Source organism: Pteropus vampyrus, unplaced genomic scaffold (assembly GCF_000151845.1).
Source record: "Pteropus vampyrus isolate Shadow unplaced genomic scaffold, Pvam_2.0 Scaffold339, whole genome shotgun sequence".
Taxonomy (NCBI): domain Eukaryota; kingdom Metazoa; phylum Chordata; class Mammalia; order Chiroptera; family Pteropodidae; genus Pteropus; species Pteropus vampyrus.
The window spans coordinates 360,619-377,962 of NW_011889120.1; the positions used below are offsets into that span (position 1 = coordinate 360,619).

The window sequence follows — 17,344 nt, forward strand, 5'->3', positions numbered from 1 at the left end:
TTAATCTACCTGAAATGACCACATTTTACAACATTGTTGAGACCTGTTTTTTTCTTTTGTTAATGCTTTCTTTTTAGATTTTTAAACATTAACCTGCTAAATTAGGAATGTTACCAACAGCCAAAGCTGGTTTAATTCTAGCTCTGCCCTTGGTGCATGGGTCAAGACTAAGGAGCTTATCCCATCCACTTGTTAGAGAATGAGCGGCCTTTCCAGAAGCCACAAAAAGGACACTGGGTGAGCCCTTTGTACCTGGAATAGATCTCTGGTCTCATTCCTGCCCAGAACAGAAAACAAAAACTTTCCCCATTCACATTCAAGACTCTGCTTTTAGGATTGCCAGGTGTCCATACACCACTTAGTGATTTGAAGAAACCAAAAGTTACAGACAAGAACTAGTCTGAAAAAAGAAAAAAATTCTTTTTTCTGAAAGCATTACCTTGAGTAAGGAAGACTTGTACTCAGTTTTAGCCTGGATCAATTTTTTAAAAAATTCTAAACAACTTTTTACTTTATACTTTATCATTAGGGCTGATGAGTGATTATAGGCACAGGTTTGTCAGTGCCATTAGGTATTCACAGTTCGCTTTCGCATTTTAAATATGACTTGTCACCCACAATTTAATACCTATTCAGTTATGATAAGGAAACAAAACTACCCATACAGTCAACCAATGCAGAGGATAAATCGATAGATTGGTTAGTTTGCTTCACCTCTGTTTTGTTCTTCACTTTCTGTTGGCCAAGGAGGGAGAGCAACGGTGTCTAGGGGAGATCCCATGTAGCCAATACAAAATATCTTCCTTAATAAAATGTAGTTAAAAAAAAAAAAACTATTTAAAAACAAACAAAAACCTTTGGCTGAAATACAAAGTTCTTATAAAAATATATTGCATATCAACTAACATTTTCATGTTTGTACTCTTGAAGACACTCTCGTAATAGGCTTTTTATAGTACTGGAAAACACTTTTTTGTGTGTGTGGTACTGTAGTAACTTTGCTCTTGAGTCTGTCTTTCTCAGCATATCTGAGTATGGTTGTACGAATATAAGATTCTAAGCTTAATTGGTCCTTGGCATACATCAGTTTATGCTATACAAGTTTGATATGCTGAATGCAGATAACCTTCCAAAATACACAGAAATAATTTTTTGTTCCACCTATACCAGTGATTTAGCTTCTTTATTCTGCTCCAGATATCAGTGAAGCAGTCTACCAAAGAACTTTAAAAAATAAATGAATAGTGGGAATAAACAGTTGTCCTGTTTCTCTTGTCTTCCAAAAATGGTAACCAGATTATCAGTATGCAGGCAAATATGTGCCCATCTTTGGGGTTAAATCGGGCTGCCCTGATTCTGTGAAGAAAGCCCTAAAGTAAGCCTGGATAGGTATTTGATATCATAAGGATTTCCTTAAGGATGAGAGTCTCTTAGGCATCCTCTGACCTCCTCTGTTTGCTAACACCACAGCGCAGGAGCTCAGTTAATGATATGGATAAGTAGCAATAGGACAGCTAGTAGTGGCTCATTAAATATTTGTGCTTGACCATCTGGAGTTATTGCAAAACCTACTGAGACTCTGGAGCTCCAGCTTTATGAGTGGGTAAGTTTATATGAAGACAGCTAACCTAGGGTAAGTGCTGCTTCTTGATTTCAAATTGGACATAATATCTTTTTGTAATGTTAAATCAAACTCTGCAGTGAGTAACCATCAAGCTGAACTCTGAATTATAATGTTGTTCCTGAATTCATATACATTTTACTTACCATTTTTATCTTGAAAGCAAAATTTTTATTATAGATGTACTTCTATATAACAGATTCTAATAAACTATTTCTCTTTAGCATACAAACGGCTAGATGGTTCGACTGAATGCTGTAACAATCAAAGCCTCACAGATGTGTGCTTTTCCTACAGAAATAATTTTAATAAGCGTTTGGTAAGTTATCTCTCCTGCTTGTCTGATGTAATTATTATAAAATAAGCAGATAGAGTTAAAATGGAATCTACGAAAACTCCCTTTGCTTTATATCATTTTATTAAAATCTCTACATTTCACATGTCATATTTCATCTAAGAATCTTCAAAAATTTATAGTGGTAAGATCTTATTAGGCCAAAGCGAAGTGAATACTTGAATCTAATTTCTATTAGGTGCACATAAATGGCATTTCTTTTACATGAACTTCTTTGCTAATATGCTAGGTGACATGAATGATACTGAAGGACTGTAACTTGTTGTTTTTCTTATTAATAAATCATTTTTAGTATTGGCTAATTAATATTTTATTTGTAGCATACATGTCTACCTGCACGGAAAGCAATTGAAGCCACCCAAGTTTGTAGAACCAATAAGGATTGTAAAACAAGCTCAAGTTCAAGTTTCTGCATAGTACCTTCTTTGGAAACTCATACTCGCTTAATAAAAGTGAAACACCCTCCTCAGATCGATATGTTGTATGTGGGACATCCACTGCACCTTCACTACACAGGTGGGTATTGTAGTAGACCCTCAGAAAACCATTAACGTGAAATGTGTTCTCTGTGGTAGAAACTCAGCATAAATCTATGCATTAATTTTATTAATTAAAAATTTGATCATTTTTCAAAGTCTCATTGACTTGCTTTTAAACATTAAATAAAATTTAGGCTATAGGAAAATAATCTGAAATTATGGAGCAAGATTGAGCCAAATCCCATGTCTGCCTTTGGATAGTAATGCATTTTTCCTTCTCCCCCCATTTATGCCCAAGTCACAGAAATGATCTCTCAGATATTTTATGAGACTTTATTAAATTTATCCAAGCTCCCAAAACAGTGACAAGAGCAGCATACCCCAGAGAATGCCAGGAATCATAGGAATATGACTATAAAGTAATTTGTACATGACACATGAATTTTATATGAATATAACTTCAAAATCAGGCCAGCGTAATTGTTTTGCTGCAACATGATTGGGCTAAATAAAATATATAGCTTCTCCAAATGGCTGAAGATCGTATAGTCTAACTCATTTTATTATACAAGATTTTTTTATGTTTTGTTTTTAAATAACTTATTGAAATATAATTCATGTACAGTTCACCCTTTTAAAGCATATAATTCAATAGTTTTTAATATATTCAGTGTTGTGCAACCATCACCACAGTCTAGTTCCAGAATATTTTCACCCCCCAAAAAAACACCATATCCATTAAACGGTCAGTCCTTATTTCTCCCCAACATCCCCCAGCCTTTGGCACTCACTAATCTACTTTCTGTTTCTATAAATTTCCCTATTCTTCACATTTCATATAAATAGAATATTTTTTGACTGGCTTCTTTCACTTAGTATAATATTTTTAAAGTTTCATGTTGTAGCATGTTCCAGTACATCATTTTTATGGCCAAATAATATTCTATTGTATGGACATAGCATATTTTCTTTATTTATTCATTAGTTGATGGTCATGTAGGTTTTATATTACTCTTCAAAAGGCTCTCATTGCTTCATAGTCATACAACCTGGGTCATTCTTTTTTTTTGAGTTTCACACCGAGTGACTGTAGTGCACAAATATTAAATACATCAACAAAGGAAGAAATGTCCCATTTGAGAGTAATTCAGAAATGGGTACCGTGGGTTCGACCTAGTATAGGAAAGTTTTTAAATGTTTTGAACAAAAATAGGATTATGGAATCCACAGAGTGGAAGAGACCATAAAAATTCTCTAGCCTTAAGCTTTGTTTTAGCAATGAAGGAAAAAAACCAAGACCAGGAAGAGGTTAAATGGCATAATAATTGGAGTCAATGTGATTTTAAGGTTTATACCTCTTTGAAAAGGTAAGAACGCTTTTGATGTAAATTCTATATTTTTAAAGTCAGTCTCTGTATTTGATATTCATATGTGTTATGTAGTCAGTTTAACTTATTCTCACCTCAAAATATAAGTACACTGGGACATGAATTTCTGTATTACACTATTTTTATTGGATGTTCTAGAATAATCGATTGTTTTTATCTGTCGGTCATAGCCTGCCTGCATATGCTCGGGAAGGGCTTTCTCAACCAATTTAATAGGCTAGCCCAATTTTTGACCATATGGTAAAATTCATAATGCAATTGTTTATCTGTATAAGTAATGTGCATTATTCTTTATTTTTCTTTTTTAGTGAGCATCACCAGTTTTATCCCACGTTTTAACTTTCTAAGCATAGATCTGCCTGTGGTTGTGGAGACATTTGTCAAGTATCCTTTCTGGTGTGGAAAATGTTTTAAAAGTATGTTATTTGGAACTTGATCAGACTTATCTTGAATAGAGCATGCATAGACCTTAACAACTATCAATTAATTTCTAATAACTAAAAAAGAGACTTTAAAGTTGAAAAAGATCAGATTTTACCTAGGAGAGAAGAAGCCAAAGTAGAGAGAGATTGATCAGGGAGGGAGAAAGGTTAAGATACGAAAGGGAAGAAACCCAGGATACAAATTGAGAGTTGAATTGACAGGTCTAAAAGCTCCTAGTAAGTTCATAAAGGATGAAAACTTCAGTTACTAGTGAGATGAGGTGATGAATTCTGCCCCTTCGGAGCCTGTTAGCACTGAACAAATGGAGGAATGCATAAGGGAAATCAAACTGGTTTCACTACTAAAATAGGGATTCAGAGGATGAAATATCTTACGTTCTTTAGCATGTTATCATATAGCATATACAAGATGAAAAATTTTTTTATGATTATTATTTAGAAATTGAGGAAACTAAACAGTTTGGAAGGGCTCTTTATTTTTATCACTTTAAAATCTTTTTTAATTTCCTCAATGATTTGCAAGAAAATGAAATAGAAAACAAATGAGCAGTTACTAAAAAATGCGTATAATCAAGATTATATCTTGTAGATTGCAGCTTTGTCTCAGATCTACACTATAACCTTATAGATGACGACAAAATAGAGTTCACAGGGCCAAAATCTTTATTTCCTAATATAGAGCAATACTTCATAAGGGTCAAAAAAATAATTTTCCTTTATTTCCTATTCCTTTCACATTTTTTTTTTGTATCATTAAAGAATTAGAAAGACAGTCTTCCTAGGAGTTCATTATATATAGATTGCCTTAGTTTGTAAATGATTGGCCTTTAGTTTTCTAGTCAAGGTTTTTGAACTTTGAAATAATATAGTTAATTTGTTTTAAATACTAGAGATCTAAGAATGAATAGCCTGTACTGGTCGGCAGAGATTCAGAAAAAGAAGGAAAGTCAATTGTAATCTCAAATCCAGCCCTAGTCAAATATCTTCTGACTCCCAGTGTTTTCCACTTAGTGTTTTCCGCTAAGAATGTGGTTTCCACAGTTTCCACTGTCAGCTCCTTAACTGATTTTAACCAGGTACCTGATTTCCCTCTCCGGAGCTCTGGCTATTGTGAATGCAGTGCCCTGCTTTGCTTTGGATGGACAGTGGATTTTAAACTCTTTCCTGGATGCTACCCTTACCTCAGTGATTGGAGACAATGATGTCAAAGATCTGATAGGATTTTTCATCTTGCTTGGTGGCAGTGTACTTTTGGCTGCCAACGTGACCCTGGGACTCTGGATGGTTACAGCACGGTAATATTCACACTCATCTGACAGAATCTCCGAGTTACAATAGGCAATATAGAAAACCGTTACTTGATATGAAATATAAAGTGTTTCCTTAAAAATTACATTTTAGCCAACAACTTGAAGCTCCTCCTATATCCATAGTATCCAAACTCTGGGTTGGGGGATAAATAGAAGAAATGCAAGGTATAGTTCTTGAATCCATTCTAGTTTTAAAGACTGAACTTACAAATTTCAGATGCTTGTAAAACAGTTTCTAAACAAATACAGATTCGTGTAACCATTTTGTGTGACTGTCATGTCACATTAGTTTAAATTAGTTTAAATTAGAATTAGTTGGAATTAATAGGGGAAATTTTCTTGAAAAAGCATAGATTTGAAGAAGATCAGGCTTTGGCCAAGTAGAAGGGTGAGCATTTTCTTGGCCTATATCTCTTCCCCTTTGTCTTGTTTGAAAAGTATTTTAAAATTTAATGGTGTATTATTTTGTACTCTGACAACTGAGGTCTGATTACAATTAATAAACTTCTATAAAAGAATCTGCTGGCACAAAAGGGAAAATCTTTGTTAAATGATGCCAAATAAGTAAATAAAGTAGGAAGTAGAGCCTACAATATCTTCAGACACATTTTGCCCCATAAGAGTTACCTCTTTGATAACATGTCCCTATTCCCTCATAAAGTAGCATTTAGCTTGACATTTAGAGTAAGCTGCAGAAAGTGTCTCCCATTTGCAGCATGTGAGCTGAGGCAATTAGGATCAAACCTCAGAACTGAGCTGGGTCTTCTGACAGATCACATCACAGGACCTCTGCAGTCCTGGTGACTATTCTCTACAGGGCTTTGAAGCTTGGGACTCTTCCAAGGTAGACATTTTCTCTTGTGGTGCTAGGGCTAACTGGGGCCACAGCCCCTGGGTTCCTGTCTTCAAGAATTAACTACCTTAAGCCCTGAATCATACTTTGTCCTCACCAGCAGTTCCCATGTTTCTCTGTGTTGCGTAATAAAACGTCTAGTCCTTGCTTTCCGTCTTTCCCCTAAGCTACCTCTTTGGGTCCACAGAAGACTCGGTAGTGCAGTGAGAATGGCTACATGTGAGTACAAACATGGATTTGCCAGAGCCTGGGAACTGACTCTTGTGCCCTGAAAAGCCCCCACCTAGTTGGAGGTCTTTTGGACTAGAGATGCAGCCCTGGAAATCTGGAATGTCCACAGGCCGCTGTGAAGCAATTGGTCTTAGAAACATATGAGCATCCTTTTCTCTGATGACAAACGCATGCTTCTCTCATAACAGTCAAGAACACTAACAGTCATGTATCCACTTCTTCACTAAATGAGGAATTCCATGGGGTTCACCTTTTTTAGAGCATTGAGTTACCGTTCAGGCACTAAAACTTTTAAATCGTTTTTAATAAACTTTTTAGATTGTATTACAAGTTTGCCTGCCTTCTTAAACAGAAATTGAATGTAATTTTAACATTTGATTAATGACTCGTTATCAGTTATTACCACTACTTAAACCATACGAAATATTGGTTTATCTCAGGAAAAAGACACTCTTTCTATTTGTAGGCAGTTGTTCAGGATCAAAGTGTGTTAGCACAGTTATGTTCGGACCTGTTCAGGTAGAACTTGAGGAATGCCATCGTTATATAATTCGATTGCATGAACTAAGCAGTTTACTAATGAAAATGTATATGTGCAGGTCAGTTTTTTAAAAGCTGAGAAAAAATTTAATAGAAGAAATCTTACCCATTAACATATTTTTCTGGATGAAAAAAAGAAAAACCCAAACACATCATTTTCTTGTAGCTTTTAAACACCTTGATCTGCTGCTCCACAGGCTCAGGATTTGGGAACCACTCTATTAGAATATTGAGCAGATTAGTCCTGTCTGTATAAAAATGGCGTCACCACGTTAGAAAGGAAGGAATGTTAAGTGTTCTCGTCAGCTTGATTGTGGGCACTTCTAGAGCAAGGACCATGTCGTACTCATCTTTGCATCCCTGACACACTGCATGAGAGATCATAAATACTTAATAAATGTGGTTGAATAGATGATGATTAGCGTTATTTATGGATTAGAAAAGCATGTTTCTATTTAAGTAAGCTATAACAAGTATTGACTACTGTAAATATATGTTAACATAAAAAAATAACTTGGAAGGTCTGTGTGTCCCAGGTATATTATCATCTTTATGGAAATAATCCATTTGAGTTTCTTTAGAGCATTAGAAAAATGAATTATTTTGAGGATTTGAAGAAAATGTTCATTCTTTGTTGTCACTTTGTTCAACAGTAAAACTTTATTTTCAGTGTTCCTACTCTGTATTGTTTACACTTCGGAGGATTTTTTAAAAATCACCTACAATCTGTAAAGAGTGTATATATTCTTTTCAGCATCTGTTTGAAAAGACTTGCAGTTAAACTTGACCTTTCGATAATCACTTTTACAGCTCATTGTTCTAATAGTAAATTGTAAATGTGCTTCATGGATATATGGCTGTCAGTCATCAGTTGTCCTGTGGTATTTATTGAATGTCCATATACTAATGGTGCACAGATACTTTTTTCTATAAACCTTTTGACTGTGCTGTAATTCATTCTTAGGATTTAACTTGAAGATACCATAGTTGCTGGCATTTGATGTTTAGCAATAAAAGAATAAATGTGTACCAGCATTCTGTTTTATCATCATCTGTGTGTTGTCTTTTTAAAAAAATATTTGTTCCCTTTACATACAGTATGATCTTAGCTGTTTTTAAATTCTTGATTCTAAAAGCAGCTTTCCATTTTCACTCAAGCAATCTGTATGTGAAAGTTACTGCAGGTCACGGAAAGAAGTCTTTTTTTGAATGAGATTCCTGCATTCTTGCTACTGTTTTAGATATAGCCTGTTTATAGACGAATAAAGAGCACTATCATGTTTCCTTTCCTTAGGGTCTGATGGAAGTCTTCTTTAAGTTAGTCTATGTTTTTAGAAATTCGTGGAAGAAAAGTATTTCAGCTGTGACATTTGATTCTTTTTGACCTTTTGCCCTAGTGTCTCCTCCCTTGTCCACAGAGCCTGCCTCTCTTATTAATTCTCTCTCCGTTACTGAGGGCCACGTAAAAGAGGCTGGCCTACATCCACTCTTTCCTCTTGCCTCTGATCCCATTGTACTATAGTTAAGAGCCATAAAACTAGATGACTGCATATCTATACCATCTTTTTTTAAACAGTTTTATTGAGATATAATTAAATAACACAGAGTTCATGTGTTTAAAAGGTACAATTCAATATAAGCTATTTTTCTTTTAACAAGTAACCAAACAATAGTATACATATGCTTTAAGTAAATGAACATGTGATAAACGTGATAAATGAACATGTGATAAATGATTGGGAAGAAAAGTGTTTCCATTATTTCATAGCTATTTTAACTCTGAAATAGTTTTAAGCACTGGAATAGAGTTGAATAACAAATTTATTTTTAAGGTAACACATGCAATATACTTTCTTTGAGAAAATAAGCCTTTTTTATTCAGTGCATTTGCAAGCTACTCTGTTTATGCCATGCTAATTTGAATAATCCATTGTATATTTTATCAGACCGTGACAAATGAATTCAATGAAAGGAAAGTATTTCATAACTTAATGCTACTATAGATTATACTTAGAGTGGAGGTATGAAAAATAGCTAAAGGAAGCTGCCATTTTAATTACCAAGCAGGTATATGATGTAATTTAATTTCTCATTAAAGAGAGAGAAAAACACTCTCGTATCTTAGTCTTCTTTAGCTAAAAATTGATGGATGTTTAATAATTGTCCCTTATTATTAACTATTTTTCAAATTTTCTTACTGAACAGCTCTTGCCATTGTTTAGCCATTTGGATTTTTTATTCTGCTAATTGCTTATTGATATTCTTTCCCCAGTTTTCCATTTAGTGTCCTAAATTTTTCTTATTGATGCATAGGAATTTCTCGTATATTCTAGATTAGGGGTGGACAAACTACAGCCTATAGGCCGAATCCTGCTCACCACCTATTTTTGTAAATAAGGTTTTGTTGGAACACAGTCATATTCGTTCAGCTGTGTGTCTGTGGCTGCTTTCATGCTACAACAGCAGAGTTGAGCAGTTGCAACAAAGACCACCTGGTCCACAAAACCTAAAATCTTTACTAATTAACTATTTACAGAACAACCCATATTCTAGATATCTATCTCTTGTCCATTTTAGATATTGCAAATATTTTTTCCCAGTCCATTGCCCATCTATAAATTTTATTTATTAGGTCCTTTGTTGAACAGGATCATTAGCTTGCTATAGTCAAATCCATTAATTTTTTGATTCATTGTTTGTATTTTGTGGGTCTTACCTAAAAAAGTTCTGACCTACCCCAAAGTCACAATAATATTCTACACTTCTATTTGCTTTAGAGTTGTACTTTCACAATGAGCCCTTTAATTTCTAGACTATATGATGTGAGGTAGGAAATCCAGGTTTATTTTTCTACGTAGAGTGAACTATCTTTAAAACAGTCATAATAGTATTTTCCTTTGAAAATTGTTAAATAAAAGTTTAAAAAGTTCTTAATATGGTACCTGGAATGCTCCAGTCATTATTACTTATTTCCTGAATGCAGAATTATGACAAATTTGCCCTGATATCTCAGTCCATGTGAATATTAGATATTGCCTCCTTTTGTTATGTCTTCTTGGCTTCCAGTGCCTTCAAGCTAGCTCTTGTTGTCCACTGTATCTCCAAAGCCTTGACTCTTTTAAACATTTCTTCCCCCTATCAAAATGAACCTAAAATTGTAATATTTAAGATGTTGGCTAAGATTTTTGCTCAAAATAACCTGTGTTCACAGGTGTGTTCACTGGTAGTAATATAGGCATTTAAATCTGGTCTTACCAAACAGTATCTTAACTCAGAAGGAGGCACCATGACAAACCACTATAGGAGCAAATTTAGGGTAAGATGGATTTTGAGGACTAAATCAGACAATACTCTGTGTACAGTCTGGAATATTGTATTTCAAAATAAGCTCTTTTTAACACGTTTATTTGAACTTGTATTTTTTTTTTTTAATTAGAAAAGAGGCTAAACTTTTTTTTTAATGTGCATTCTTTTATAGATTTTTTTAAATCTGCATCCTTGCCCATACTTCCCTACGGTGATAATCACCTTCTTACTACTTTTCAACATTCAGGACTCATATTTTTACAAAGGGTTTGCAAACACATTTGACCATACCTTAGCTTCTTTTACAGGTCCCTGACTTTCATACTTTATTCCTGGCATTCTTTTCTTCTTTTTCAGCCACTTTCTTTCCATCTTTTAATTGCTTCTAATTTTCTTTCTGGGCTTTATATATCACCAATAATCTACAATGGGAAGTAACATTTTACAATTTCCAGTATGTTAACTTCTCCAGTCCAGGACATTCCTTTTCTGTTGCGGACATACCTAGGAAAAAAGGGTTCGTAATCAGGATACTTTTTTTGCTTGGAGACTATAGAATCAGAACAGGAGATAGATAATGTAATTTTTTGGCCTTTATAGAAAAACAATTTCTTACTAGAAAAGAAATACACTTTCATTATAGAAAACATGTTAAATGAAAGTAAATTGCAATGTATTGGAAAAAATAAAATTATAGATAAACTGGTAAGCTGCTTTTTAAACTTGGCAGTGTATTACAAGCATTTTTCAATGTTATCAATCTAGTGTTATTTTAATGGCTATATAATATTGCAGTGTTAAATATGCCATAATTTAATCAATCCCTATTATTTCCAATTTTACAATATTAGAAACAAAGCTGTAAGGAATATCCTTATAGCTAAATCTTTTTTTGTATCTATGATTTTTTTTTGATAATTCTAGAAATTCAAGATAATCCTAAAAGAAAAACTGGTGTCTTGAAATGTGAACAAAGCTTTATATATACATATTGCCTTGTTGTGTCCATTTTTTTCTGATAATTGGGTATGCAAAAGTGGTGTCTCATTTTAATTTGCATTTCTTTTTGATTAGAAAAAAGATTGAACATTTTTAAGTGTATTAGCCATTTTGTTCTTTTTTGTTTATCCCCATCCTTTGTCCATTTTTCATGGAAGTGATTATTACTGCTCAGCTCTACCATTTGATTTGTTACATGAGAATATATTAAAATTAAGTATAATGCTTATTTTATATTTTTGTATATTATGATCTGTCACTCCTTGCCTTATGTTGTTCACCTTTGGTGATATGTTTTGCAAGTCTCAAGATTTTATAAATATTCACAAACATTTTCTTACAACTTTATGATTTCATTTTTTTTTAACATTCAAATCTTTTAATCTACATGCAATATATTTTGATGTTGGTGCACAGTAGGGATATAACTTTCTGTTTTGTTATCCCCAAATGATTAACCAGTCAAATCAAAGGAGATGGTTAGTCTTAAGAGATATTTCATACCAGTCAGGAAGAGGCATAAATTTAGATTTTTTGAAGAAAATAGATATAAGTAAAATTATCTCTCATTTGATAAGTCATCCTTATTTATATAGGAGGCAACTCAGTTTACTTTTTCAACTCAGTAATACAGTGAATTGAAAATATATCTCACATGTTTTAATTGAATATTTTAAATTATTTTTTTTCCTTAAAGTGGTTTCGTTTTTATTGAAATAGCATTTCTCATTTCTAAACAATGTTTATTAGCAATCTGGAGATTATCCTTATATATCATTATCTAAAGAGTACTGTTTTCAGCAACTTAATTAAAATATTTTTTTGCCTCTTAGATTTTCAAGCTTTAATTCTCTCTGTGGATTGTTTTATTAGTCTTTAAGGGTTAAAATAAGTGTCTTTGGAATAGATGTCCTGATTTTAAAGTAAGTATCTTATCTTCATCTGATTTAGTTATATAATGACTAAGTATAGAATACAGCATTCCTTTATTACTTGTTCAAATATATGCATTAATTTTTGTCATAATTTAAAATAATGAAAATAAGAGGTAATGAGGACACCATGAATTTATATTTTATTTCTTGTTAAATTTTAACAACTTTTTCTATTCATAATAAATGATCAGTTTCAAAAAAGTTAGTTAACTGCTTTTTTTCCTCTATTTAAAATACTTTCCTTCTGAGCTCATTGTACTTGGTTTTTGAACTCACCAACTTTTAGAGTATGACTTTTGTAAATATACTACTCTAAGACATGCTTATTGGATTAAAAAGGTTCCATTTTTATTGCTCATCCCCATTCTACAGTCACTAGAACTGATAAATATATTCTTTTATTCATTTAGGAAATATTTATTGTACATCTACTGTGTTCTGTTCACTGTTCTGGGCTCTGAGGATATAGTAGTAAGACAATTTTTTCCTTTGCATTTTGTAAGAAAAAAATACCATTTATTTTTAAAACAATAAATACATGTTGAACACTACTAAGTGTTGTAGGCATGGAGTGGCAAGAGATTAAGTTAAGAAGGTTAGCAGAGGCCGAGTCTTAGAAATACATTAAGGAGGATGTAGAATTTAGCCTAATCACAAATAAGAAGTCATTGAAAGTTTCAAGCAAGAGAAGACCATAATCAGATTTGCGTTTTGGATGGCTCACCTTGGCTGAAGGTAAAGCATGGATTAGAAGGAAGCAAGTCTGGAGGCAATGAAATTGGTTAGGAGACTATTTCAGTCACCTCAGCAAGAGATGCTGGTGATATAGAATAGGATGGTGGCAGTAGAGATTGAAAGAGTAGAGGACAAACTCAAAAGTACAATCCACTGTACTTGATGGTTATATGTACTTTAGGTTCAGGAAGGACTCAAGAAGACTTTAGGTTTCTGGCTTGAACAATTAAATGATGGCGGTGCCATTAACAGAGCAAAAGGACCTCAGAAAAGAAGCAGTTCAGTTTGGAACTCGTGAGTTTAAATGCCTGGGAGGAATTCAGGTGGGACATTAGATGTACAGGTCTGGAACTCAGGAGAAATTAGTTGGCAATACCATGTACAAGCTGATGCACCACAAATATGTAGTCGAACCCATGAAGGTGGATAGATAGTCTGGGGAGAATGTAGAAGAATGAAAAGGAAAGAGGTGTCCTAGGATAGAGCTCTTAAGAACACCTGCATTTAATTAAAAAGAGTGCAAGGAAGATGAAACAGAAGCAAGCTTCAGAAAATTAGAAAGAAGACCATGAGAGTATATCTCCCACCTATTCTCCTAAGGGCCCTTTTATCTTTCCAAAAAGTCATTTGTTTTTCCATAAGTGCTCTGCCTTCCCCGCCTCCTAAGAAGTCATTTGTTCTCTCAGAAGGGTCCCTCTGACTCTCCCCATCCCCTGTTAGATGGTAGAATAAGCCCCAAATTCTAAGGCCTCCTTGAGTCACATTTCTTTGTGAACTTCTGTGCTATGTAATTAAATGTGGTTTGTTTTTTGTTTCCCTTGCTATCTGTCTTGTTAGTTTAATTTGCGGGCCCCAAATCATTAACCCAAGAGGGAAGAGGAAAAGATTTTTCTCTGTGACGTAGTAGAGGGGTATGATGTTTGAAACTTACTCTTAGACAGCTGAGAGATAACAGAGCAAATATGACAAAATGTTAACAGTTGTTTAATCTGGATGGTGAGTATGAGGGAGTTCTTTGTATGCTTCTGGAAGCATGTTTGAAATTATTTCAAAATGATTTTTAAAAAAAGAGCTTGCTTCTGTATTTATCGATGACCTCAACTTTTTTATTTTCTACTTTATTTCCAATTTCAACACTTTTTTATTTCACAACTTCCTGTAAGTGGAAAGAATGAGGAATTTGAAAGACAGAGGTGCTTTTTGGGTTTGGGCAAATTATATCTCCATGTCGTAATTTCATGTGTTTAAGGATAACGCCTTCAAACCTTTGCTGTGTAAACCGAGAGGCACACAGTAGGCACTCAATAAATGTTACTCTCTACCCTTCCAGGACGAATTCAAATCCCTTTGCCCTTTTGAAACCTTCCTCATCACCACCACAGTAACAACTTTTTTGTACCGCACCACACATTTAGCTACGTGGCTTTTTCATACGTTACCTCTTTGAATTGTCCCAATAACCTTACAATCATTTTCGCTGCCTTATAGGTTAGGAAATTTAAGGAAATGAAATGGCTTAGCTATGATCACACAGGAGAAATGCAAGCATGAGAACTTGGGTTCTTTTAGCCCAAGACTTATATTCTTTATGTTACACCATAATTTGATATTTCTCCGCAGTTTTTTTTTTTTAATTGTGGTCAAATACACATAACATAAAATTTACCATTTTAACCATTTTAAATATGCAATCCAGAGGCATTAAGTACATTGATATTGTTATGCAACCATCATCAACATCCATCTCCAGAACTCTTCATCTCGCAAAACTGAAACTCTGTACTCATTAAACACTACTCCCCCTATTCCCCTACATCCCAGCCCCTGACAACCACCATTTTACTTTCTGTATCAGTTTAACTACCCTAGGCACTTCATTTAAGTGGAAGCATGCAATTTTTGTCCTTTTGTGACTGTCATATTTAACTTAGCATAATGTCTTCTCAGTTTATCCATGTTGTAGCATGTGTCCTTAAGTTTTATAAACATTTGTGCCCATGACATTCACCTGTGATCACATGTGTCCTATTTCCTGGATTATAAATTCGAGGGCCATGACCCTGTGCTGTATGGCCACCCCTATAATGCCTAGTTCGTAATGGTGCTCAATGAGCTCTCTTGTGGATGGATATGGGCCACTCTAAAGTAGAAAATTATCTTCTCTTGTACACTCTAATTCCTATTCTCAGCTATTGGAGACCAGGAGATGGATGAGCATAATTGTTTCTTCTACAATTGCAATGGGAGCCAGACATGAGACATTTCCCCAGGCTGGAAGCATGGCAGGCACATGAATTTTAGGCATGTAGAGTTAGCTCCCTGCTCACTGTAAAAAATGTATGTGCAGTATTCTTTAAAGAGATGAAAAGGTCTTGTCTTTTAGTAATATGAGCTGAGTGAGAGTTTGGTCATTTTTTTTTGTCCTCTGAGAAAAATAAAAGTGACTCTTCACATGGCAAGAATGAACTTTTCAGATGCTTGGTCATCAATCTTTGGTGTCATCTGAGTGTGCTAGAGACACATTAGCCTTGTCATGCTATTTGATTATCACATAATTCATATAAACATTAAAGGATAAAAATAGGAGAAATAGAAAAAGAAATATTCTGGGTCCAGGTTTTAGCTCTGCCGCCCACTAGTGACTTTGAGAAGGTGAAGACTTTCAAGTCCCTTCTCACTAGCATGCCCAGGCCTCTACCCCTATATAGCAGTAAAGCTTCAAAGGCAAACCTGGCTTTGGAGCCCAGCAGGGAATATAGCCAAGTTATGAGCAGCCCCAGAAAACAGAAAGGTCTACCTCTCCTTGTCTGGCAAGAGCTGATCCAGGTCCACGGGCCACAGGCCCCACTCTTGAAGCAGAACATTAAAGGAGTGTGCCCAAAAATCAGAGGCCACCTGCTCCTAGAAACGCTACTCTTGGATTGGCCTAAGTCTTCTTCAAGCAAGGCACCCAGAAGAGATGCAGACTGAAGGATTTGCCCCGGGAGAGTTCTGAGCCATGGCCTTTAGCACACTTTGGAGAGTGATGGTATGAAATAACTGGATGCAACCTAAAAAGTAAAGTTGTAGAAGGTACTAAATGATTTTCCTTAATGTTGCTGCAAGAACGCCATTGGCACATCTTTTTGAACACTGCAAGATCTGTGGACATAAAGCAACACACAGGTTTTCAGAAGATCTCCCTTAGTAAATGGAAATCAAGCAGGCTTTTATTCAAACAGCCTACTTATTACCTTAATCTACTTGTGGTTGTTTTATGTAGTATAAAATATTTCTCATGCTGAATTGGGTTTCTTAGAGCCCATTTAAAATTGTCAAGTCAAAACAGGAAATATAGAGAAGAGGCAGCTACTTGGAATGCTCTTAGAACTTTGGTAATATCACAGGTTTTTAAATTAGGAATATTCTCCCAAAATATGAATTGGCACACTCTTTTGGTCGCCTACTCAAAAGCCATTCGTCTCCCTCTTTCTCCGTCTGGCAGGGTCTGCTCCCCATAACGGAGGCTAAAATTGCCAGATACTTTCTCTCTCATCTTCCTTCCAAGTAGGGCTGGCCATGTGCCCAAGTTTGGCCAATGAACCTTTCAGCAGCACTCTCTCTAGAGGCTTCTAGAAAGATTTTTCCATCTTGATAAAAGCAAGATAGTTGAGGAGAACTTTCTTTCCCACCTCTTCCTTCCTGTCATTTCATAAGCCCTGGGAACTGTGGAGGCCCTACTGCAGCCATTAAACAGTAGACAAAACTGAATATGCTGAGGATGGCAACATATAGGGAAAAAAAGAGCCCGGCTCACTGGTGACACAGTTCAGCCTGGGATGACCATCTACCTCTCGACTTCTTGTTAGGTAAGACAATAAACTCCCTGTTTGTAGTCGGATGTTGCTATTCACAACTGAAAACATCTTAACTGATCTAAGGAAATTTTGAATACGGTCTAGGAGGAAACTATTTTGTGTCAGATATTTATTAAATTTCCCTTTGACAGATATTTTCATATTTCATTTTTCAATGAAATTGAAACAGTTAAAGATATTTAATATCTGACATTCTTTATCACCTCTCCATTTGAAAAAGAAAATCCTCCTTAAAACAAGAAGATTCTAATGAAAATCTCTCAAGAACCAAACCCCTATCTAGAGCCAAAGT

The 17,344-nt window shown here is 34.8% G+C and overlaps 1 protein-coding gene across 2 annotated transcripts in view; it reads left to right on the top strand.

Moving 5' to 3' along the window:
• MBTPS2 (membrane bound transcription factor peptidase, site 2) overlaps positions 1-8,263 on the top strand; it is a 41,904-nt gene extending 33,641 nt beyond the window's left edge. For both annotated transcript variants that reach the window (XM_011378442.2, XM_011378443.2), the window contains 4 exons: positions 1,846-1,940; positions 2,297-2,492; positions 4,152-4,227; positions 5,363-8,263. In XM_011378442.2, the coding sequence (XP_011376744.1) occupies positions 1,846-1,940; positions 2,297-2,492; positions 4,152-4,227; positions 5,363-5,585 (590 nt within the window). In that variant the 3' untranslated portion in view covers positions 5,586-8,263. The remainder of the gene's footprint in view (positions 1-1,845; positions 1,941-2,296; positions 2,493-4,151; positions 4,228-5,362) is intronic.
• Positions 8,264-17,344: the final 9,081 nt, after the last annotated feature.